Source organism: Sminthopsis crassicaudata, chromosome 1 (genome assembly GCF_048593235.1).
Source record: "Sminthopsis crassicaudata isolate SCR6 chromosome 1, ASM4859323v1, whole genome shotgun sequence".
Taxonomy (NCBI): domain Eukaryota; kingdom Metazoa; phylum Chordata; class Mammalia; order Dasyuromorphia; family Dasyuridae; genus Sminthopsis; species Sminthopsis crassicaudata.
Genome location: NC_133617.1, coordinates 436,138,241 through 436,163,484, shown reverse-complemented (window position 1 = coordinate 436,163,484; position 25,244 = coordinate 436,138,241). Strand labels below are relative to the sequence as shown.

General features: G+C 35.4%; 1 protein-coding gene across 4 annotated transcripts in view; it reads left to right on the top strand.

Moving 5' to 3' along the window:
* Positions 1–25,244, top strand: part of SNX29 (sorting nexin 29) — a 653,362-nt gene that overhangs the window by 85,900 nt on the left and 542,218 nt on the right. For all 4 annotated transcript variants that reach the window (XM_074280586.1, XM_074280587.1, XM_074280588.1 and 1 more), the window contains exons 10-11: positions 1,601–1,676; positions 3,295–3,377. In XM_074280586.1, coding sequence (XP_074136687.1) covers positions 1,601–1,676; positions 3,295–3,377 — 159 coding nt within the window. The remainder of the gene's footprint in view (positions 1–1,600; positions 1,677–3,294; positions 3,378–25,244) is intronic.

Below are 25,244 nucleotides of genomic sequence, written 5' to 3'. Positions count from 1 at the left end.
TTCGGTCATGTGAAGGATTCTCTTTGGCAAAATATAGATTTATTTTAGGGGAAGACGTTACAGACAAAATGAAGGTATACAATAGACACCAGAAATGGTAAATATAAAATAGTTCCTCAGTGGAACTTACAATTACCCAGTAGAAAGGGAGCACCCATGAGGTTGGGGCATGTTCTTAGCTGGCAGGCTAAATCCTGAAAATCCCACTAAAGGAATTATTTAACTGTAAGGAGAAGTGAGGTTGAGAAGCATAGTGGAGTTAGGTATAAGAGAGGTAAGGAGAAAGACACTATGAAGCAGAGTGCTGTGGGGAACTGACCCAAAGGAAGGCAGCAGCAATGGGAAGGCCTCTAAGTAGATTTTATAGGAAAAATTTAATCTCAAGGACATGACTGGGATTTCTGGTAGGGCATGGCAAGGTGAGCCTGCTGGAGACCTCTACAGAGTGTGGGTCTTAGGGGTTTTACATAATTTGCATTTCAGACTCAAGACCTCTGCTGACGGTGGTACCATGGAGCTAAACTGATCTCTTTCAGAGCCTTCTTCTTAGGTGTTCGTCAATAAAAGGAAGAGATTCGTACTTCAAAGAGATGACAGGAGTCAGTGAGGATTTTTAAAGTATGAGTAGACCTAATTATTGCCATAGATTATAGGGAAATTGACAGAAAACAAATAGATAAGAAGAACCTTATAAAGAGTAAGAGAGAAAGAATGGATAGAATAAGTAGTGAGGTTGTCTTCATATAGCTGCTTTTTAATTGAATTATTATTTAGATACTTTGGAGATATATTAATTGTAGTACCAGTAAAAGTTGTGGCATATGGTTTATGCATTAAAAATGCAGAGCCTGATTTATTCACAGGTAATTTTCCTTGGAAATTAGTAGCCACATTTCTATTTATGAAAATCATTAATGTTAGTTCACTGCTGTTATCTAGAATTTATTTATGGCAGCATTTCCTGTGAATGCCTTCTCAAGATGCAAATTAATTTGGGGGCACTTTCCTAAAGACAAAGTTGAATGTACAACAAAAAAAAATCAAACCCAAAGCCTTTGTTGCTTTAATTGAATTTTATATATAGACCAGGTAATTTTATGAATTAGGCTGTACTGCCCTCCAGTGTTGATTTTACATTCTTGCAGATGGGCCATATTTGCCGCCTGCTTTATTGTAATCTATGATGACTCCACAGTTCTTACAGTTGATTCTAAAATTAGGGATTTTTTTTTTAACCTGGATCTGTGAAATCATTGATATAGGAAAATTCTAGTGAGAAAATTTCCAACTGTTAATGTAATTTATAGTTTTAAAGAACTGTCTAGTGTACTGAGAGTTTAAGTGATCTGTTTAGAGTTATACACAGTCTGTATGTATTAGAAGTGCAACTTGAACCCAAGTCTTCCTTTCCCAGTGAGTTCATTTTCCATCATGTCAGGATGATTTATGGATCTTAAAAAAAAAGAAAAAAAGAAGGGCAGCAAATAAAATTCAGTATGTAAATGGAACAAGAAATAAGCCAGCTATTTCAATAAATGAGCATAGGATTATTTTGCTTCCATGCACTGTTTGAGTTTTCTCATCCTAATTGATTCTTCAGATGCCACCCTAAATAATCTGGAAAATGGCAATGGACCCCAGAGCAACATTCTCACTGGGCCTGAACATCAATACAGGTACATATGAAAATTACTTTCTTTGGAATTAAAATCTTAATATAGTTATTTGAAAGTTACTCTATTTTACTGCGATTAAAGATTTATTCATTTGTCTTTTATATAAGTGAAAAGATGTTTTTCCTTCCCCTTACTCTTTGCTCTTTCCCTTTTCCTCCCTTGATTGCTTTCACTATAGGTTTTTTCTTCATTCAAGGAATATATAAACCTTTTTTTCTGTTTGAAGTTCATGTGAAGAATCATATTATACACATAACCCACTTTTGGTTCCATGATTACTTTGAGTCTTACTGTATGATGGATATCATTGTGGACAGGGTCAGAAAAATAATGGAATAGAAGGGAGTTTCTGAGACCTGTATATGAATTATTATAGAGTAGCATAGATTTGGATATTAATCAGTCATGGCATCTCTTACGTAAATGGTATGTTGGCAGCATATTTGAATAGGTGAAATATAGAACTCTGTGTTGGGAAATAAATATTGGTGTTAATTCCTGATTTCTAATTGATAAGATTTTTTTTTTATCCTAAATTATCTAACTCCTTTGGTCTATAGTTTCTCCATCAGTATAATATTTTTGAGGATTTCCTTCAAAGAAATGTAATAGCAATAATGACAGTAGTAATAACTAATATTGAGATAATATATAGATTACAAAATAGTTTAAGTACATTATTTTATTTGAATATCACATAACCTGTGTGGTATGTAGAGCAAGTAATATTATCACCATTTTATAGAGGAAGAAACAGAAATTTTGCAAGGTTAAGCCCAAATGTTAGGTTTTTACTAGGTGATAAATCGGTACTTAACAATTCTCTAGCTCAGAATTCACACCTTTAGTTTACACCTTTAAGGAGTTAGTTCATTGGTTCTGTAAGGAGTTCCCACAGGCCCAATCTCTGGGAGGATTTAAGGAGCCAGGATTCAAGAAGAAGGGAATTCAAGATTCTACTGGGGACACTTGGACAAGAGCAGATTCACAAGAGCTAAAGAAAAAGTCTGCTCATGGAGATTCACAACTAGGATTGAATTCTGGGAAGCCCACAATCCCACACTCTTGCAGGCAGAGTCTGATTCATTCCCACGTCTACCTTCGCTCTGGCTGGAGCTTCCAGAAGCCTCCCAAGAAACCTGCTCCCAGAGAAAAGGATTTACAGAAAAGAAATCTCCTCCCAGAGAAGGATTATAATTGAGAGACAACCGAACATTACACCCAAAGTCACATAGCTAATATATGATAGAGCCTAGGTCTTAAATCCAGGTAATCTGATTTAGAAGTCTAGTGATCTTTCCACTAGTTAGGCATAGATAGATTAATAGGCATCAAGCTCTAAAGTATTATTATTGTCTTTATTAATTCTTAATTCTAAAGACTGTAAATTTTTTTTTAGACCCAAGGGACTTATTTGCATTTTATTGACTGATGCCATGTTAACTAGAATTGGTATCATTAAATATTTTTGTATAACTGAATCTTCTTCAACTAATATGTGTTACTTGGTATTTGAATAGATTTCCATCGTTTTAATAGTCTTCCAGATCTAGATTTTGTATTGAATTCTACATTATTGGAATTTAACATTGCTCTCTCTCTCTTTTTTTAAATTCAGTGTAGAAGCCAGTCCTCCAGTCCAAGGAAGTCCCTTAAGCAGCCTCTTGTCTACCACACCTGTGCCAGAATCAATGACAATTAGTAAGTATTTTCTGAATTATTTATACTGGAAGTTAATAGCCTATTAGTTCCTACCAAATTGTCTTATTTTTATACTTTTTTCTAAGTTTTCATACTTAATATGAACTAATATGTCCAGTCATTCAACAAGCATTTATTAAGTACTTATCCTGTGCTTATTATTATGTTATAAAAGCAAGAGAGTAAAGAGTATAGAAAGTGGATTTGAATGTAGTCTTGAAGGAAACCAGCTATTTCAGAAATTAGAAGAGGTAGTACCTTTAAGACATCAGAGATAGCTAATACAAAGAGAAGTGTGGGGATTGGAAATGGAAAAGCATATGTGTAAAGAGTAAGAATAGGCCATTATGTCTGGATTATGGAAGGTGTGGTGGGGAGTAATATGTAAAAATACCAAAAAGATAAAACTGCACCAGGTTGTAATTTTTAAATGCCAAACTGAGGTGGTGATAGTTATCCTAATAGTAATAGGGAGAATGAATGAAAATTCATTTTGAATGAAAAAATACAATTTATTACATAGGATGTTGACAATCAAATTTGTTCTTTAGGAAAATCACTTTGGAGACACTGAAGAAAAGGAAATGCTTGAGATAGAGGCTAAATAGGCAGCCATTGTTAATGACAGGTGATTAGAGTCCAAGCTAAGCTCTAATGTTGGAATGGAAAGTGAGGTACCTATCTAAAGGATATTGTGGAGATAATAACCATAAGATGGGGTAACTTTACTCTCAGTAAAGAGTAAAGATATGAGGATTACATTGAAGTTGCAAATGTGAGTGGCTTAAATGATGGTGCAGTAATGGAGAAATTTGAAAGAGAATGGGATTTAAAATGAAAGATAGTTCTTTTTTAGTATGTTGAGTTAGATATCTATGGAAATCCAGTTTGAAATATCTGATAATTAAGTGGTATTGCCAGAATGGAGTTTAGGAGTAGTGGAGGCTAGATATGTAGATCTGGGGATTATTTGCAAAGAGAGGGTAATTGAATTCAGGGGGAGCTGATGAGGTCACCAAATGACATTATATAGAACCAAGAGAGCCAAGACAGAACTTTGGAGTTTACTCACATGGATGAGTAATAAACAAAGGAAACTGGGAAGCAAGTCAAACAGATTGGAGGAGAACTAAGAGAGAGTAAGGTCAGTGAAACTCAGAGGGGAAAGAATGTCCAATAGAAGAGAATGGTCAACAGTTTCAAATCCTGAAGAGAGATCCGGAAGGATGAACATTGAGAATAGATGATTTGTTTTGGCATTTAAGAGATCATTAATAATTTAGACATATCAGTTTTATTTGAGGGATGAGGCTGAATTCAGATTACAGTTAATTGAGAAGAGAAGAGAAAGGGAAATGGAGGCATCCTATATGGTGTGTATTTTTCAAGTAGTTTGACTGGGAAAGGGAGGAAAGATTTAAGATAAATAGTTTGCAGGGATGATGTAATCTAATCTAGCAAGGACTTTTTAAAAGATGGGGAGATTTGGATGCTGTTTATATTGCTGTTGTTGATTGTATTTCTTTCTTAAAAAGGACCATGGCATCAGGAGATGATGCAAATGTATTGGATTTGAGTGAGGGAGAGCTGTGCAAGGTCACCTGCCTCACTCTCTTCTCCAAAGCCATTTGGGCCCAGTGGCCAGATATAGGTCAGGACGACTGCAGATGGCCCTCAGGTGTGCTTATAGGCAGTAGGAAAAGAGCCAGTAGATACATACTGGGAAGAGAGGAAGCAGAATACAGGGATATTTCCTGGAGAAGGTAGAAAACAATGAGTCAATGGCAAATGTAGCATCTTTGGCCTAGTAAAGTAGAAGGTTCCCTTCTGTATTAGAACCTGGAGGAAAGAAGAGGAAGAGGGATTGAGTGATAAAAAGGAAGGGAAAAAGGATGGCTCTTCATAAATTGCTTTATGTTCTTCATAAGGTATAAGGTAAATACCTTAATTGAGAAGGATTCAGGGGTGGGGGTGGAATGCTTGAGGAGAGAGGATTTTCCTTACTTCAGTGAGATTCCAAATGAGATTCAATGGCATTAGTTTGCAACAAACAAAAGGCGTGGTGGTGTGATACCTAGCTTTGTGTAGCAGTATTAGCTAAGTTTAAAAAAGCCAAGAGCAGAGAAGGGAGAAGATTGAGGTTTGGCAAGGAATGTGCTTTTTTTTCCCTTTTCAATCAATATATGTTTTTTAAAGTCTAATTTAATTTTTTCAATCAACAAAATTATATTTTATCTCACTCCTGCCTCCTCCTATTGGGAAAAAAAAAGAATAAAACAAAATCTTTATTAACAAGTATATAATAATTGAGCAAAACAAATTCCTGTATTGATCATGTCCAGAAAATAAATGTCTCCATCTGTATCCTGACTCCATTGTTTGTCAGTAAACAGGTAGCATATTTCATTATCCATCCTCTAGAAGCATAACTTGTTACTGTGTTGATGAGAGTTTTAAAGGTATTTGTCTTTGCATTGTTGTTGTAGAAACTGTTTTCCTGGTTCTATTCATTTAATTCTTCATCATTTCATATAAGCCTTTTCAAATTTCCCTGAAATAGTCCCTATGAAATTATTTCTTTATAATTTCTTTTAGAACAACAATATTGTATTATATTCATGTACCATAATCTGGTCAATCTTTAACTGATGGGTATTTTCTTGTTTCCAGTTCTTTGCCACCACAAAAAGAGCTAATATAAATTCTGGATATTCCAAAAGTCTTAGTGCTGCTTCAAGCTTTAATAGTTTAAAATGGTACTAGGCCTTTTGGAATATCTTTATTTATTTATTGTGTTTTTACATATGAGTTTTTTTCCTTTTTGTATGATTTCTTTGGGGTATAGGCATAGTAGTAGTAGTGTTGAGTGAAAGGAGATGCCCACTTTAATAAGTTTTGGGGCATAGTTCCAAATTGCTTTCACAGCCCTACCAAGAGCACATTAATCCTGTATCTTCCTCAATATTTTTCACTTTCATAAACTTTGCTAGTACAATGGATGTAAGGTAGAACTTTGCGGTTACTTTAATTGTTATTTATTTAATTATTAAGAAGTTATCCCTTTCATATTATGACTTTTCCTATCATGGTTTCCCCATGTCATGGATTGGCATAAAAAATTAAATTGGAATTTTTTGGGAGTTTTGTAGAAGCTGCAGGTAACACATGAAGGCAAGCAAATGACACAAAAAAATTAGAATCTCAGAAATGTAGAAAAAATATGTGCATAATATTCCATAATATCAATATATTTTATCTTTTAATACTATCATTATTCAGATTTCTTCACTGGCAAGGAGGACCAGAAATTTTTGCTTATATTTTCCAGATCACAGGTGCATCATGCTCCTAATTTCCATTGTTGTTTTTTTTTTTAATTAATAGGTTTTCATTTTAAAAATATATGCAGAGATAATGTTCAACATTTACCCTTGCAAAACCTTGTGTTCCATATTTTTCTCCTTTTCTTATCCCCATGCAGTACAGATGCTAAATATGTGTAATTCTTCTGGTTATAGAGTTACTAAGTCATGGTGCCAAAATTCAAACTCAAGTTACTTTTAACTCTTAGCTCTAGTGATGAGATCTAGATGATCTAGAACTAAATGAAATTGGGGTTAATTGAGGTCTAGTGGCAGGTTCGGGGTACAGGCCGTCAAATGGAGCTCCCCTATAACCCTTTTGGAATCGGCACAATAATACAGAGTTAAGTGAGGTCTAGTAGCGGCACAAGAATCCCCTCTAAAGGAATTTATAGACCCCAAACCCTAGATTGATAAAAGAGGTTTATTATGGAGTTTGGAAGTAAAGTTAAAGTCTAGTTAATAAAAAGGTGTTTGGTAAAGAGAGGAGGACACCAGAACTATAAATTCCAGTGTACATAGAGTCATTGGTGCTAGGCATGGTGCTAGTATGTTTCGACCAGTTTGACAAGGTAGATTTATAAACCACTATACCTCTTATTTTTTTCAGAATAGAATGTATTTGTTGAGAGATTCAGATTCTTAGAAATTTTGAGTACAGATTGGTTTTGGCTTAATTTTCTACATCTCCTTCCTATTCCACATGAGACAGACCTATTTGAATGCCTGATGTGTCTTGAGAATGATCCAAATTCAGATTTGAATCCAATCCCAGTATGTAAAGGACATGGAATTTCAGTTTAGGCAGAAATTCAGAGTAACCACAGAGCCATCCAACAGAGAGGAATTGATCTATCTTGATAGATCTTTTCAGTCCTTCTCAAGAGTTACTTCTTTAAATTCTTTTGATTCATAAATGAAGCCATAATAATCCTGAGATTTAGTTTCTTCATGCACAGAAAATTGCATTGTAATTGACAAAGCCACTTAGCTTGCTCCTTTTCATTTAATTCTCAGTTATTCTGGGAGGTAGGCATTTTTTCTTGAAACCAACTTATTTTCTTGAATTGCCATATTTTTCTGAAAGATAGGATCTCAGGATATATAGAAGGTCCTTAACAAGTCAAAGATCAAATCCCTCTCCCCTTCACCCCTCCCCCCCCAGCTGCTCTTTTGCTATTTGCACCTTTAGTTAGCGTCTTGGTGTGTCCTTGAGGGTGGAACCAGCTATGTTACCAGTCAGTCAACTGTTTGTGCAGCTGGGACTTTTGTAGAAAGGCTTACCATCATATCTTTAGAGTTTAGTGGTTCCTTAAGGAAAGAATATTGCTTTTGCCATCCTACTTACTCCTATTCCCCTTGCTGTTGCCTTTCTTCTCCCATGCTACTTCCCATTGAGAATATATTGCCCTACAAATCTCTTATGAAACTTCTCCCTTTTCATAGCTCATAAATATTGAAGCTTCTGTCTGGATTGTGAACTCCTTCCTAGGTATAGGAATTTCACATGCATGTACATTCTCTTACATAATAAATAAAATGTAAACACATATCATGGGTTTGTGATTTTCTTTTTAAAAGATACTATTCCCATTATATGGATAAGAAAACCGATTCAAGCTGAGATTAAATGACTTGTCCAAAACTAGTAAGTGTCTGAAGCTAGATTTGAGCTCAGGTTTTCCTTTCTCCAGATCTTTTTACTATGTCTCCTATTTGCCTCTATCAAATCACTTTCCTTCTCTAGGACTTTTTTGGGGTACAGTCCTTGTTTCTCTTCAAGTAAAGATTGCCCATTCCTCTTTGTGCTACTTTTATCTTGTGCTGTGTACCCTTTTATAGAAACAGCTAGGTAGACCAATTGAAAGAACAATGGACCTGAAATCAGGAAATCTGAGTTCAAACCCAGCCTCAGATACTTAACAACTGTGTGATCCTGGGCAAGTCACTGAGAACTGTCTACCTCAGCTTTTTCAACAATAAAATGAAGATAACATTAGTATCCACCTTCTAGGGTCATTGTGGGTATCAGATGGGATATTTGTAAAGCTCTTAGTGTGTGCCTGGAACATAGTAGATACTTAAGCTTTTTCCTTCCTTATTTCCTTTTATGCCCTTTTACTGATCATTAGAAAACCTTGCCTTTTGTGTCAAGAGGCCTGAAAATAGAGATGAATCTTAGACAACTTTGCCATTCATAGGGACCTTTAGGTGAAAGTGGGATATGGGAGGAAGATGAAAGTAACAGCTAACACAAACTTCAGGCATTAAATTTATTTATTTTTTCTTGCCTTTTATTCTCCTCCCCCTTTTTATTATCATGGACATAGAGGGAGATAACCTCTGTCATTTCCTGTTCTGCCATCTGAAGTTCAAAGGTTGTTCTTTCCCAGTTATACACAGCCTTTTTGTCTGAGATCACCCTTGTGTTCAGGCTATGACAGACACCTGCTAATGCTGTTGTCTATTTCTATTAGAAGTTTTGAAAACTGATACTTTTTTTTTTTTCTATCAAATGAAACTAGACTTCTAGAGGTCTCAATAAAGACAAATTGATTTTTTTTTTTTTTTTGGTTGAAATGAAAATTGTCCCTTTTCCCTTTTCCTACACTTTCCACTTTAGTCTGTTTTGTTTTTTCTCTTTTTTGAATACGTACTTTGTACTAAAAAACTCATATTTATTGAATTGGATTGATCTGTGTATAAAAATAAAAACAAAAAATACCTCTCCACCTATCTAAAGAAACATGGCCCACTAAAAGTCAGCAATAAAAAGTAGCATTTTTTTTTTTTTTTGATATTTAGATCTCATGGATATTCTGTATTTTCTTGAAAACAAAATTGCATAACCATACAAATATAAATGGTCCATAAATTTTGGAATAAGCATATCAGTTAATCTAGAAATACAATAAACATGCTTTTAAAATTCAGGTTCTCCTTTACTTTTTAACACTGCTTGCAAACAAACATTCCATTCTTTGGGTGGCCATCATCCCCTATTCTTCCTCCTCCCAAATATTCTGAAACCACTCTGACCTTAGTATCTGGCATTGGAGATCATCTGATCCTATGCTTCTCTCTGACTTTTCCCTCTGAAGGGGATCACACACATGCCGTATTTCTCATTTGCATTTGTTTATTATTGCCCAGGGCAATTATTTCCATTTCAGACAGGTATTCGTTAGCAAAAAAAAAAAAAAAAATTAACTGATGTCTTCTTTCAATTCTCATTTCTAAATATACTTTTCCTTCCTCTCTTACTGAGAAAGCCACTCCTTGTAACAGAGATCAAAAAGAAAGAGGAAAAAATGTTTTCAGCAACTCAAAAATCCAATGGTGTTTCTGGTAGTATGTATAGTATTCTATATCTTTTGTTTTCTATTTCTACAAAGACAGACAGTAGTGGTTTTTTTTTTTTTTTCCTGAGGCTGGGGTTAAGTGACTTGCCCAGGGTCACATAGCTAGGAAGCGTTAAGTGTCTGAGACCAGATTTGAACTTGGGTCCTCCTGAGTTCAAGGCTGATGCTCTATCCACTGGGCCACCTAGCTGCCCCTACAGTAGTTTGTTTTTTCAGCTATTTCCTGGAGGGCAACTGTGATCACTATAATGATGCATGTATCCCCTTCTTCCCCTCTCTGTTTTAAACTGTTTCTGTTAACTTCAGGAACATATGTCTACCTATATTTCCTTACTTTTTAACTTTCCCCCTTTTAAACTGTGTGCCTCAAAATGACTAATCATGGTTGATGAGAGGAATGAGCTATATATCTATTCAAATAAAAGGAAAACTATCAATTCTAAAGGGAGATTATTTTCCTTTTCTGGTTTAAATCTGATTTTCTTAAAGGTTCATAATTCAAGATTAAAAAGGTCTTTTAATTTTATTAGTTTCAAAAATCTTAAAGCTTTCAAAGTTGTCTTTGCAATAGTCTTTTTTTTCCTCTGAAGCAATTGGGGTTAAGTGACTTGCTTAGAGTCATACAGCTAAAAAGTGTTAAGTATCTGAGGTCAGATTTGAATTCAGGTCTTCCTGACTTCAGGGTTGGTGCCCTATCTACTGTGTGGACCTAGTTGCTCCTAGCTGGTCTCTCTGCATTAAGTCTTTACCTACTCTAAATGATTCTTTATTCAACTGGCAAAGTGTTTTCCTTAAAATAGAAGACTACTTATACAACATGTTCAATAAACTTTGGTGGCTCTATATTACTTCTAGGATCAAATATATTATGTCTTTAAGATTGGAAGTAAGAATTTTATATTAAATAATGAGAAACCATGAATTTTGAAATGAGATTATGTGTACTAAGGAAGTGGTGCCATCAATCTTAAAAACCCTTAAAAGTGCTTTTAGGATTTTAATCACAGTTTCCATCTACCTAGCACAAGCTATGTAAAATTCTGGAAACAGGTGATGGAGGTGTTGATTTTTAATCTGATAATTTGCAGGAAGAAGCAATGAAAAAGAATTTATAGTGACCCTAGGATAGTGGGAGTTTATTCCATGAGTGTTTTGCTATTGCCATAGGGAAATATAAACATGTCAGGTATTTCTGTCTTGAATTTTGAAAGGGATTTTTGTACATTGTGACATTATGCCTTTGGATGTATAATGCCGTTATATGTTCCTTGATATTTATAGATTTCTGGATTTTTTGAGCTAGAAGGGACCTTTGAGATAATATAATCTAAACACTTTTTATAAATGAAGAAACAGGCCCAGAAATGTGACATCTTTTCCAAGGTCGTATAGCAGGTTTATTGCAGAACTTATACTGTGACCTTGGACTCTTGATTCCCAGGCCAGTAGGCCTTGGACCTTCTCCAAGCTGCTGTTCTCTCACAAAATGTCTATAAACTAGATTACAAGAATCAAAACCATGGCCTGCAGCCCCAGTGTGACCCAAATGCCCCCGAGTATAGCCCCAATTGAAGACATGGTACCAGCAGAACCTGAATAGTAGGCTAAGAGGCAATTCTGGTCCTTATTGGTCAAAGAAAGTGCCTGATATCACAGGGTTGTCTCTTAAAATGTAATGGAGAAAGATTTAATAAGATAAATATATAATAAAACAATTGTTACATCTTAAAACTAAGTCAATGTGAAATCCTTATGTACAGTTTAGTGGCTTCCATTCCTATTTAAGTTTGATGTTATTAGTCTAGGCTAAAGGGTTTCTTATCCCTTTTTTTTATGTCATGGGATCCTTTAGCAGTTTGGTGAAACCCCTTATCAGAATATTGTAAAATACATAAAATAATATACATAAGATTAAAAATTTGTATTGAAATGCAGTTCTCAAAATAGTTTAAAAATCAAGCTTTCCAAGTTAGGTGTTTCTGGTCTAAATATTAATTACTGTTTTATTGGTTCCATGTATTTCATTTTTTATACTAGTGATTGGTTTATTGGCTTTGTATCCTTATTTTATTTCCAGCCTTTACCTTTTATATAATTTGGTGATAGATCTCAGGAAGGAATGAGATAACTTGTCTATTTCAGTATGTTCTATTAACATATTCTTTTAACATTTAATAATCTTTTCAACACTAATAAAATTAATAACTTAACATTAACATTCATTGACTCTCTTTCATAGTAGTCACCCCTCCCAAATAATCTGAATTATTAATTTTCTAAATTATTTCTATAATACTATTTTACAATGATCCAAGACAGCCAAGGTCTCTGGGATAAGAGGTTTTCTTTGACTAGCAAGGACTAGGCCGATTCATTGGCAAACATCCCCTGCTTTGATTCTGCCACTACAATGTTTGTTCCTTAAGCTAAATTCCCTAATTATCTATCTTGGCCTATGAGAGGAGATGTATATACTGATGAGTTTAAAAGAGATAGCCCCAGACAAAAATGATTAATAGGAAATTCCTGTCTTAGAAGAGGTTAAGGAAGATAACCTGAGACACAAATGACATCTTAAGAGAAATTAATTACAAATCTCTCTGGAATGTCTTTGATAACATTTCAATATCCAAAGGGCAAATTTTGTTTTATGACCCTGATTGTGTATAAAATGAATCTCCAAAATTCTATTCCTTGCACTTGGTTTTTCCTTGTCTTGTGCCTGCCGATTTTGCTGTGGCATTCCCTTTTCAGGCAGTCTGGCCTTTCTCCCTGGAGGCCAAATGCCTGCCTATCCCTTTACTCTCAATAAACTTTGTTTTAACACAGCATTGAGTAGCAAATTCATTTGCTAAACGAACCTGGCCTTTGGTACTTAGGAGGAGAAGGGAGCATTGAACCATCTTTCCCTTTGAGCCTCAGTTTCATCCTCATCATATACTCTTTAATTTCTTTCCTGCTTTGTTCTCTGGAAACATATGACTTTTCATTATTTTTTTTTTTAAGGTTTAATACCCTATAGGTTTATCTTTTTTTTTTCCCCTATTACTTCTTTCATATAACTTGTGGTTTTTCTTTTCTAGTTGGTTTATTTGAAGGAAATTATGTGGTTTGTTTTTAGAAACTCATTGAATTTCTCTTTTTTTTCTTTAAATTTTCCTATAAATAGTATTTTTTTCCCAATTACATGTAAAGATAGTTTACAACATTCATTTTTTTAAATAAGATTTTGAGCTCCAAATTTTTCTCCCATTCCTTTGCCCTTTCCCAAGACATCTGACTTAGGTTATATATGTACAGTCATATTAGTCAATATTGTGAAAGAATCAGAACAAAGAAAAAAATCAACCAACCAGAAAGAAAAAAAAAAGCAAAAAACAAAAAAAGTAAAAATAGTATGCTTAGTTCTACATTCATTCTCCATAGTTCTTTGTCTGGATGTAGATAGCATTTTTCATCATGAGTCTTTTGGAATTGTCTTAGATCATTATATTGCTGAGAGGAGCTAAGTTTATATAGCTTGGTTGATTATTATATAGTATTGCTGTTATTGTATACTCTCCTGGTACTGCTAACTTCACTCAGCATCGGTTCATATAAGTATTTCCAGGTTTTTCTGAAATCCACCTGCTCATCATTTCTTATAGCACGGTAGTATTTCATTACATTCATATACCAGCTGACTGAATTTTAAGTGATAAATGATGAGGTCTAGATAAGGTATACCTAAATAAAATTAGGATTAATTGAGGTCTAGTGGCAGGTTTGGGGTACAGGGAGTCAAATGGAGCTCCCCTGCAATCTCTTTGGATTTGGCGCAAGGATACAAAGTTAAATGAGTTCTAATGGTGATGCAGGAGTCCCTTGTAAAGGAATTTACAGGCCCAAAAACCTAGATTGATTAAAAAAAAAAAAAGGTTTATTGTAGGGTTTGGAAGTAAAGTTAAAGTCTGGTTAGTAAAAAGTATTAGAAGAAGAAATACACCAAAAGTGACAGACAGAGAGTCTGTGATGCAAAGCATGGTGCTTGCATGTTTCCACCATCTGCCAAGAGATGATTCCAGCTTGGCCTATGGGTGGAATCCCAGATTGATTCCTCGAGGGCCAGAACCCACCAGGTGGGGGTTGGGAAAACTGAGCAGATCATTAGAATGGGGGCTGGTTACAACCCAAGTTAGCTCAGATAGGGATCTCTCCCCTTGGAATACAAAAGGGTGGTTTTGACCAGAAATTGTAAATCAAAGGTCAGTCCCAAAGCGGGTTGGAGATCAGAAAAGGAATCTTAAAGGGGCTACCACCCCCATCAATAAATGCTATAACTTAGTATTTTTGAAATGGCATCTGAGTCTTGTTGTTAACTGTGTAATTGAAATCACGAGGCTTTGTGTCAAATTGTTGCACTTGAGATGTTTCTATTCCTTATGGGAGAAGTTTTTGGAATTCAGGTTCAAAATGAAAATTACTTAAATATTATACAATCTTTTATTGTTCTATCTTTGTCTATTCTTTAACATCCCTTACCTTGATCTTTGTCTTCACTGTAACTTTTCTTCATCTATCCTTCAATTCTTTCCTAGACTGTCTTCTCCCTCCTCCCTACACTTCTGCTTTCTCTCTTATTTTTTTCCAAATGCTCTGTAATATGGTCCAGTGCTTAATAAATATCTTTTGGTTGGTTAGTTGATTGATTAGAACAGAGCTTTTCCTCTCTCTGCTCTCTTCTAATTCTTTATCTGCTTATCTTGTTTTTCTTATTTTCTTTTGGTGGATTGTTCATCGCCTGTTCTAATTAGGTATCTGTCAAAGATCTTTGCTGGACCACCTTCCTTATATAATAGGATGACTCCCAAATCTTTATTATTTCCTGAACTTTCATCTTATATCATCGGATTTCTGGTGGATACCTCTTTTTAGGTGTTCCATTGGCATTTCAAATTCATCATGTCCTGCCAGCATCTGACATGGGGTGCAGGGTGAGACAGTGAGGAAATCAAAAAGAAAAAGTAAAAGCTTGTGATAGATACAATACTAGAATTGACTAGTTTATTCAAGCAAGTAAGGTCCTTATAGGTCTTGCTCGTTCACATGGGAAAAACAGTAATGCAAGGATAGCATATTATCTTGTTAACATTTCATATCATTATTGTGACTGGTTCCTATACTTTCCCAGTGCTGGTGAAGTGGGTTGTGGTCCCTTTAAAAAACTGTATTTCCTGTTGATTTGTGATTCTTTTCAGATTCCTTTCAGATTCCCAGCCCCTCCTGGCTGACACATTATCAGTCCAGGATGCTAGGACCTTTGATTCACAAATCCTGGTCAAAAGCATCCCTTTGAATTCTAATAGGAGATCCAGGCTTGTCCCAGCTCCCATGGATTCTGATCTGCTCTGGTTGTCCTAGCCCCATTCTGATGATCTGCTTGGGTTTCCCAATCCCCATCAAGACAAGCAATATAATGAGCTTCCATCAAGTAAGGTCTTTGCAGTGGCTTACACAGCTACCAGGTCTTTCTGCCCACTGAGAACTGCATTTTCAGTGCAAAACTCCATTTTCCATAGATCTGCTTGCTGGAATAATATTCTTTTCCAGTGCCATCCTCTCTCTCTTTACCCTCACCTATTTCCCTAATCAGACTTTATGCTTCCAATACCCATAATAAGCCTCTTTTATCAGTCTAGGTTTTGAGGTCTGTAAATTTCTTTACAGAGAACTACTTGCACTTCCAGAAGGGAGTCCCCAAAACTCCCTACCCTTGTGCTGAATCCCAAAGGGTTACAGGGGAGACAAATGCCACTAGACCTTATTTAATTCCCTGACCACCAGAAACCCTAATTTCATTTTGATTCCCTAAATCTATACCTCATCACTGGCAGTCACAATGTATGCACCTGTTCTTGTGAACTTTGGTTATTATTTGCTACATATCTGGGAGAGAGTCTAAGGATATATGTCTGTACAAAGAAACCTTGCATCTTCCTTGTATCCGAGCTGAGCTTAAGACATGGCCCTCCACTATGTTCAAAATGGAACTCATTACCATTCCTGCTAATGGTGATGTTCCTCCTAACAACTCTTTTTCCTGGTAGGAGTGCTACCATCCTTTAATTCACTTAGGGAATCAATGACTCTGGACTCTTCCCTCTCTTACTCCCGATGAAGCAGGAGGGAATTGTTTCCTTTACTAAAGTTGTGTTCCCTTTAAGAAACTGTATTTCCTTTTGATCTCTGATCCCTTTCAGAGAGAGTCTCAGCCCCTCCTGCGGAAGACATATTCCTCCCCCCTTCGTCCCTCTCCCCCCAGATAAGTTATCTTTCTAGGATGCCTTAGATTCAGTTAGAAATCCTGGTCAAAAGCAGTGCTTTGAAGTGTTGTTAATTCCAATTGGAGATCCAGGCTGAAAACTGATAAGAATTTAAGCCTGGGAACCTCGGCTTCTGAAGCCCCAAGACTCCCTAAAAAGGGCAGTTTCTTTGCAGATGGCCCATGCACTTTGCTAGGAGCTGCCCGCTGAGCATTTTGAGTGCCAAAACTCCATTTCCAAATAGAACTCTGCCACTATAGAAATCAGTCCCTTGGTAAACTGATTTCTATCCAACTATAAACTTTCATTTTGCAGCTAATAATTCAGGAATAAGTGAATTCTTTCACTCTAAACTTGCAGCCAATCTAAAGGGGATATTTAACAATTCTCTTATTGCCACTAACCTCTTGACCACCAGGAATTGAGAGCATTAAAACCTCATCACTTACATTTGATCAATTTCCAAGTCTTGAAAATGCTATTACCATAACTTCTTTTGTTTCCTTCTCTCTCTATTCACCCTAGTTCTGGTTCTTAATACTTCTTACTTGGACTTTCTCAGTGACAATTTATTCATCTTCTTTCTCCCCCTTTTTCTCATTTCCAATTTATATTCTACTTAGCCAGCCAAATAAATTTCCTAAGGGATAGGCTTACTTAGCATTCTCCAGCTTAAAAGCCTTGAGTGATTGCCACTGGCATTTAAGATGGAATACAAACTTCCCAGCCTCCAAAGCCCCCTGTAGCATTGCTGTAGGTTACCTTTCTATTACTTCTTTTGTATGCACACTATATTTTAGCTTGGACTAGAAGCTATAAATTCAACTGTTCCTCTCTTGTGTCTTCTCAGCATTTACAGAAATAATTGTTATGCCTAGAATGGTCTTTTGTAGAATGCTAGGTGGGCAGTGCAGCTAGGCAGGGATGAGTACTAAACCTGGAATCAGGAAGATCTGAGTTCAAGTTCAGGCTCAGACTCTTAATATTTGGATGACTCTGGACAAGTCCCTTAACTCTGCTTGACTTAGTTTCCTCATCTGTAAAATGAATAGAGAAGAAAATGGCAAATCACTTCAGTATCTTTGCCAACTAAATAGCAAATTGGATTACAAAAAGATGGACATGACTGAACAAAGTTCTCTTCAAAGAGCTGCTGCTCACCTGCTTTTCTTTTAAATCTTTCCTGATTTCCTTTCTGCCTCCACTTTCCTAACCCTATTACTACTATTTTTTTCCACAAATTTCTTTGTATTTATTTAGCTATTGTTTGGGACAAGAAGACCTATCCAAATTGACTACTCAGATATCACTCATAGAAAGCAGAATTATTTATTAGAATTTCGAAAAGCGGACCCCATCCTGGTCTCCGAGCCAAATTTCACAGCAGGAGAAAGCCAGAACCTTGAAAATACTTACAGCTTTTATACATTTCAAACAAAGAACTTCCAAAATCCTGCCCTCTATATGTTGTGATTGGTCACATAAGTCTACTGTTCCCCTAGTTGGTCAGTGGAATGTAGTAGGTAAGGTGATATATAGCTTCTTCAGCCACCTTGGACAATGGGATGTAGTCCAGGCCTTATCTAAAATCACGTGACTCCAGAGAGGCCAAAACTGAGGCCTAATAGGCTTGATCTACTTTAGTTAACAGCCTCTGATCAATATGTGCTGTAAGTTCTTCACCTTTTTCCACACATTATGTACATATTATATCCTGTCTCCCTTAGTAGAATGTAAATTCTTAGAGGACTTAAGGATGTTATTATTTTTATTTTGTCTTTGTATCATCAATACCCCTCTTAGCACAGAGTAGATGATAATAAATATTTATTGAATTAAATTGGCTTAAAAATTTTTGATATATCTTTAATCCTATGCTGGATTTTCCTTGACCATCCATAACCTATCTCTAATTCTCCCTGCCACTGATTTTCTTTTTCTTTTTTTTTTTGTCGAGGCAATTGGGGTTAAGTGACTTGCCCAGGGTCACACAGGAAGTGTTAAGTGTCTGAGATCAGATTTGAACTCAGGTCCTCCTGACTTCAGGACTGGTGCTCTTTCCACTGCGCTGCCTAGCTGCCCCACCACTGATTTTCTATTCTCAGAAAACAAATCAATCTTAATTGCCTAAATAAAGCATGATTTAAAAAACATACCAGCTGAAAAAAAATATTTAATGATATTTTTTCAAAATATAATTTTTTTGCTTATATGCTATTTCTGAAAAATTTCTGGCACTGTATGTAGAATTTCTGTATGGTTGAATTCAGTTGTTGTTGTTGTTGTTTTTTAATCTAAACTGCTATTCCTACATTTATTTATATTGAATTCTAGAGTTTCTATTTTAGGCCAAAAAAATTTGAAAATCTCGAATACCTTATTAAAGGAAATTTGGGTATCAATGTGGCTATGTTTAGTCATATTGAAGGTAAGATCATGAAGTTTACAGGACTGAATTTTTTCCAATAAATATATCAGAATTCTACCTCCAAATAAGAATTGATGCTTAAAGTGATTTTGTGTGTGTGTGTGTGTGTGTGTGTGTGTTAGAGAGAGAGACAGGAGGGGAGAAAAAAGGGGAAGGGGAAGGGGAAGATAGTCTACTTTCTCTTATGGTTTCTTCTACTGTCCCAAAGAGTTTTGAAATTTTACTTTCCCCAAAATTTATTTTATTTGAAGAAACAGAATAATCAAAAAGAAAACCAAAAAAGCAATACAAAACAAAATGAAACAAAACAAAAGTGTATGTACTCAGCAGAACATCAAGGAGGATTCAAAATATATGCCAACAAATGCCAATTTAAGAAAATATATATATTGTAGAAGAAATTATGTTCATGGATGTCCATCTTTTCTTTATTTCTTTACTTTCTTGTAAATTGTTTTGTTCTCTGCTACCCATCTTGTTTACTTAATTCTTTTTTTCCCTCTTTCATCCCTCCCACCATCCCCAAACAGACTATAGTTAAGAAAGGATATATTTATATATACATATACATACATACACACACATTGACAGATTCAGATCTCCCTTTCATTCCTTTCCTCTCTCAAGCAAGCTATAGTTAAGAAAAGCTATATTTATGCATATCTGTAGATTTATACATACATACACACACTCACACATACATACCCTGATAGACACATATCTTTCCTTCTGACTCTTTCATTAAATTCTGCTGCATAACTTGGCTTACTATTATTTAACCTTCCCCCACTCAGGGATCCTTCTCTTGTCTTCTTCCCTCGCTCTTTGCTTGCCCACCCACCTATCTTTCCCATCTTTGTTTATTTATAGATTTTGGAGTATGTTCTGCTCTTCATGGAATATGCATAGTTGCCTATTTAAGCCATTCCCAATGTGAGTAGGTTTTCAGAACTATGAGCCTTCTTCCCCTTTCTAATACCTCTGTATCTGTTCTTCCTCTGTATCTTATTTGTACGATTACTGTTTTTGCCTTTACTCTGCCAATTTTTCTTTTGAGCTTACCTTGTTGTTGACGTAAATTTTAAACATAAATTATATATTTCCCATGTTAAAAAACATAAAGTTTGTCCTTAAAATTGCTCTTTGTTATAGACTTTATAGCTTAAATTTTCTGTTAAGTTCGGGTTTGGTTGATAGAAAATCCCAACAATCTGCAAGTTTGTTGAATGTCTATTTTTTCTCATTGAAAATTATAGCTATTTTGCTGGATATGATATTTTTGGCCTTAGGCCTAGTACTTTTGCTTGTATATAGATATGATTTTAAGACCTATGGTCTTTTATTATAGGTACTGATAAGTCTTGTACAATTCTAATTGTAGCTCCAGCATATTTGAATTGTTTTCTTGTTTCTTGCAAAATTTTCCCTTTGACCTGGAGGTTTTGAATTGGCAATAATATTCCTATGTGTTTTCTACAAAGGATTTCTTTGAGCTGGTGATCAGTGGATTTTTAAAATTTCTATTTTCCCCTCATGTTCTATCACTGTAGGACAATTTTGTAGAATTATTTCTTGCATTATTGTGTCAATGATGAGGTTTAGATTTTAGGGAACCAAAATAAAAATTAGGGTTTCTTGTGTTCAGGGAGTTAAATGATAAGGTTTAGTGCCAGGTTTGGGCTTCAGGGAACCAAATGGAGAGGTTTGGCTCCCCTGCACCCCCTTGGGATTTGGGGCAAAGGTAGAGAGTTTTGGGGACTCCTTACTGGTGGCACAGAGGTTCTTTGTAAAATAATTTACAGACCCTAAAAACCTATATTGTTAAAAGAGGTTTATTACGGAGATTGGAAATAAGGTTAGAAATCCTGTAAGAGGGGGCTATAAAATCTGGTTAAGGAAATAGGTGAGAGTAAAGAGAGGATGGCACTGGAAAGAGTATTCCAGTGGACAGAGGCCCTTGACATGCCAAGCATGGAGCACTGTATGTTTGGAAACTCTGCAAAGAGAAGATTTTAGTTGGGGTCTTTTTATAATGAGAGATTTAGCTGAAGAGGGTTGAGTCCCAAGTTGGCTCCTAGCTGGGTTTCAGTTTGAGCAAGAATTTGAATTGAATTCAATGAGTTTCAGGACTGAGCTGACTCCACCCAGATAACAACGATGAAACTGTACTTCTGGGCAGAGTCCCTCATTGAAGCTGAGTTGAAAGAGATTTTTTCCTTCAAGCATTTTCAGTTTCTGGGTCCCCCTCTTCATCAATATTCTCTTTTAGTCACAACTTCCTGGCAGTCTAATTATTCTTAAATTTTCTCTTCTTTATCTGTTCTCCAGATCTTTTGTTTTTCTTTTGAGATTTTTTTTCACATTCTGTTCTATTTTCTCATTCTTTAGAATCTGTTGTGTTATTTCTTGGCCTCTCATCCTTCACAGCCTTCCCTTAGCTTATCTGGCTTAATTTTTCCTGATTCTAATTTTCAAAGAGTTATTTTCATCTTTGAGACTCTATACCTCTTTTTCTGATTAGTCTTTTTTTTTTTACATAATTTTCTTGTTTTTCTTGGATGGTTTTAATTTTATTTTCTTTAGTTTTTCCTTAATATCTCTCATTTGATTTTTGAATTTTTTTTTTTTTTTTTTTTTGAGTTCTATAAAATCTCTCTGGGCAGAGAGCTATTTCACATTACTCTTTTGGGTAGAAGCATTTTTTTTTTTTTTTTTTTTTTTTTTTTTTTTTTTAAATAACTGAAGTGTCATCCTCTGAAGATGAATTCTGGTCTTCTCTATTCTCATAATATGTTTCAATGGTGGAGTTCTTTCTTCTTTTCCGGTTCTTTTTTTTTTTTTTTAAACAAGAGCTATTAGTGTAAGTACCTCTAATCATGGGTTGGGAGGATGATGCCTAAAGCTTGTTTTCAGTTCTCCATTTTGACCAGAAACCCCAAACCAAGAGCTCTTTATCCTCCTGCAAGTGTCCCCAGCAAAGCAGTATCTCTGTCCTGCTGCTTCTGGTGCTGGTTCCTTCTCCCCCAGGGCCCTGTACCAAGGTTCACTCTGTCTTCCTAGATTTAACCCCTTCTCTCCCCACAATTGGGGGGAGGGTGAAAGTCTCTGGTTCTTGCTGGGCCCAGGGTAGTCCCAGGGCTCCTCATTTGATGTTTCTGAGGAGTTGGCCCAGAGGTGTTTGTTCTTCAGATAGATTTATCCCAGCCTGGGGTCTTTCTTCAGATCTTCTTGGTTATATCTGGAGGACTCAAGTCTTGGTTTTTCACCATTTGCCTTAAGGTGAAAATTTGCTCTGTTTGTAAGGGAAATCCTCAGAGGTTGAAATTTACCAACCTACTCCATCTTCCCAGAATCCAAAATAAAGAATTAATTTGTAGACATATCTTATCACCTTTCCCTCCCTAAACAACCTGAAATGGTGCCATTCTGCTTTATCCACACACCATATTTGCTAGACTTGGCCCTAATTACTTTTGTTTTTTTCTAGAAATCAGTTACTACCTCTGGAGAGGTTTGACACCAAGAAGAAAAATTCTATTACGCATACTCCTCCTTTCTTCCACTGAATGGAGTGTTCTACTTTAGTTTTATACTGCTTTTCTTTATTTAATAATTTATTGATACCTTTCATTTATTTTATTTTATTTTTTGCTGAGACAATTGGTGTTAAGTGATTTGCCCAGGGTCACACAGCTAGGGATTTATGTTAAGTGTCTGAGACCAGATTTGAACTCCAGTCCTCCTGACTTCAGGGCTGGTGCTTTATCCACTGCACCACCTAACTGCCCAGATAACTTTTATTTTTAATATCCCACTGATTTCTCCATAACCTATTTCTCCCATGCCCCAAATTGAACCTTTCCTTTCCTTTCATTTCAATAGTTAAACAGTCATCTACTACTCAATTCACTTTTGACAGTGTATTCTGCTTTCATAAAATTTTGAGCATTGGCATGATTTTTGGAGTAATGGTGTGGCCTTCCAGGGTGGTTGCCTACTTCAAAAGAATATGGTGTCCAATTGTATGGATAAGTTTGGATGTATTTGTTTGAAAGTCAGTCCTGTTGTTCTGTTGTCTCTGTTTATGCTTTTCTATCTGAGTAAAGAATCATACTTTGCTGGATCTCATTATTTCATTGATTGATAATAATAAAATGCTTTGTTTTTGCTGTGGAATACAAAATATTGAAACTGAAATACAGTAACTGAACAAACTCAGAATTTTCTTTAGATAGTGTTAAAACTTTCTAATAAAATCCTATTCCTAGTTGTAGGGAGATGACTTTGAATTCTTGAAGATTGTGCCTAGTGAGTACAATGTCTGACATGTCCTGCCCAGCTAAAAAACTTTCAATTCAAATCCATTAATGGATCATCTGTCTATAGTCATAATACTTGTATAGATTCAAAGAGGTTTATTTCTAGGTTATTAGATATTGAATTAGTTGGTCAGTAACATTGCAGTATGATTTGGAAAGCTGCTTATTGTGGTCAGTGCCTTAAAATTACAAATTACAAATATAAGTATTAAATAAATTAGCAATTGTTAAAACTATCTATGTTTTAACAAGTATACTACAAATATATTACATAATCTATATCTCAGGACTCATGAAACTCTTTGATCTCACAGGATTGTAGAAGGTTTGATTAAGCATTCTAAATTCCACCTTTGGGGATGACCCTTAGTTAATTTCTTTAGTTTCTTGTTCCCACCTCCAGATTTTAATATGTAGAAGTTTACATTATACGTTTTAGATACAATATTACTTGAGACAAGATTTCTACAAATGTGGATAATTGTGGTCTGGGAGTCCAGAGGGGAGAAAACCTGACAAAAGGATACCAAACTAGTTCACAGTCTGCTTTTATGCACCAGTGGGGAAGAGGTGAAAATCTATACTCCCAACTCTCTAATGCCAGTTATCTTTGAGAAATTCCTTCCCCTTCCCTCCCATTAGGAGTAGCTTGTGTTCTTTCAGCAAAGTCACAAGTTACAGACCCTATAATCTCATTGTTAATTGGGACTCATCAAATGTACTTTCCTTCCTTTTTCCACAGATCAGTTAGTTTTTGAAAATAAATTTAGGGGGCAGCTAGGTGGTGAAGTGTATAGAGCACCAGCCTTGAATTCAAGAGGACCCGAGTTCAAATGTGATCTCAGACACTTAACACTTCCTAGCTGTGTGACCATGGGCAAGTCACTTAACTCCAGCCTCAGGGAAAAAAAAGGAAAGAAAGAAATAAATTTATAATGGTCAAAAGATATGAACAATTTTCAGATGAAGAAATTAAAGCCATTTCTAGTCGTATCAAAAAATGGTCTAAATCACTATTGATTAGAGAAATGCAAATTAAGACAACTCTGAGGTATCAGTACATATCTCAGATTGACTAAGATGACAGGAAAATAAAATGATAAAATCTTAGACGGAATGTGGGAAAACTGGGACACTAATACATTGTTGTTGGAGTTGTGAACTGATCTAACTATTCAGGAGAGTGATTTGGAACTATGTCCTAGGGGCTATAAAACTGCAATCCAGCAATATCTCTCCTGAGTCCTCGTATCCAAGGAAATTATAAAGGAGGGAAAAGGATCCATATATGCAAAAATTTTTGTAGTAGCAAAGAATTGGAAACTGAGCGGATGCCCATCAGTTGGAGAGTGGCTGAATAAATTATAGTATATGAATGTTATAGAATATTATTCTATAAGGAACAATCACCATGATTTCAGAAAGGCCTAGAGAGACTTACATGAGCTAATGTTAAATGAAGTAAGTAGAATCAAGAGAACATTATACACAGCAACAACAAAATTGGACATCAAGAGGGGCATCAAACGTAGTTTTTGAACATAAAAATGACATCTTAATGTTGTATGTGTGTTCTTGCTAACTTCACATTCTCTTGAATCTTATTTCTCAATTTTAGCTATTCAATTTTTTTCCTCTTTATTTTTTAAAATAACATTTTATTTTTCAGTGAATAAAAAACTATTTTCTCATTCTTTTGAACTTGCAAAAAAGAAAAAAACAAAATCCTCATAAAACAAAAATGAAGCAAAACACTATGTTCAAAGGCTCAGCTCAATCTGTATTATGACTATTTTTTCTCTGACACACGGGAGGTGGATATCTTGCTTTGTCACAAGTCTCTGAAATTCTGGTTGCCTATTGTATTGATCAGAGTTAAGTCTTCCAGAGATTTTTGTTTTTACTTTGGGCAAAATACTATTTAAATAAAGTGCATATTTTTATTTTGTGATATGAAGTGGAAATAAATATTTACTTAGTTGTACAGATCAGAATCAGGGGCCAGTAGGGGGAGCAGTAGGTTTTAATTTTCCTTATTTTACTTTTGGTATTGTCAGTTCCTAACTCAGTTTTTAATAAAACAACACTAGTGTT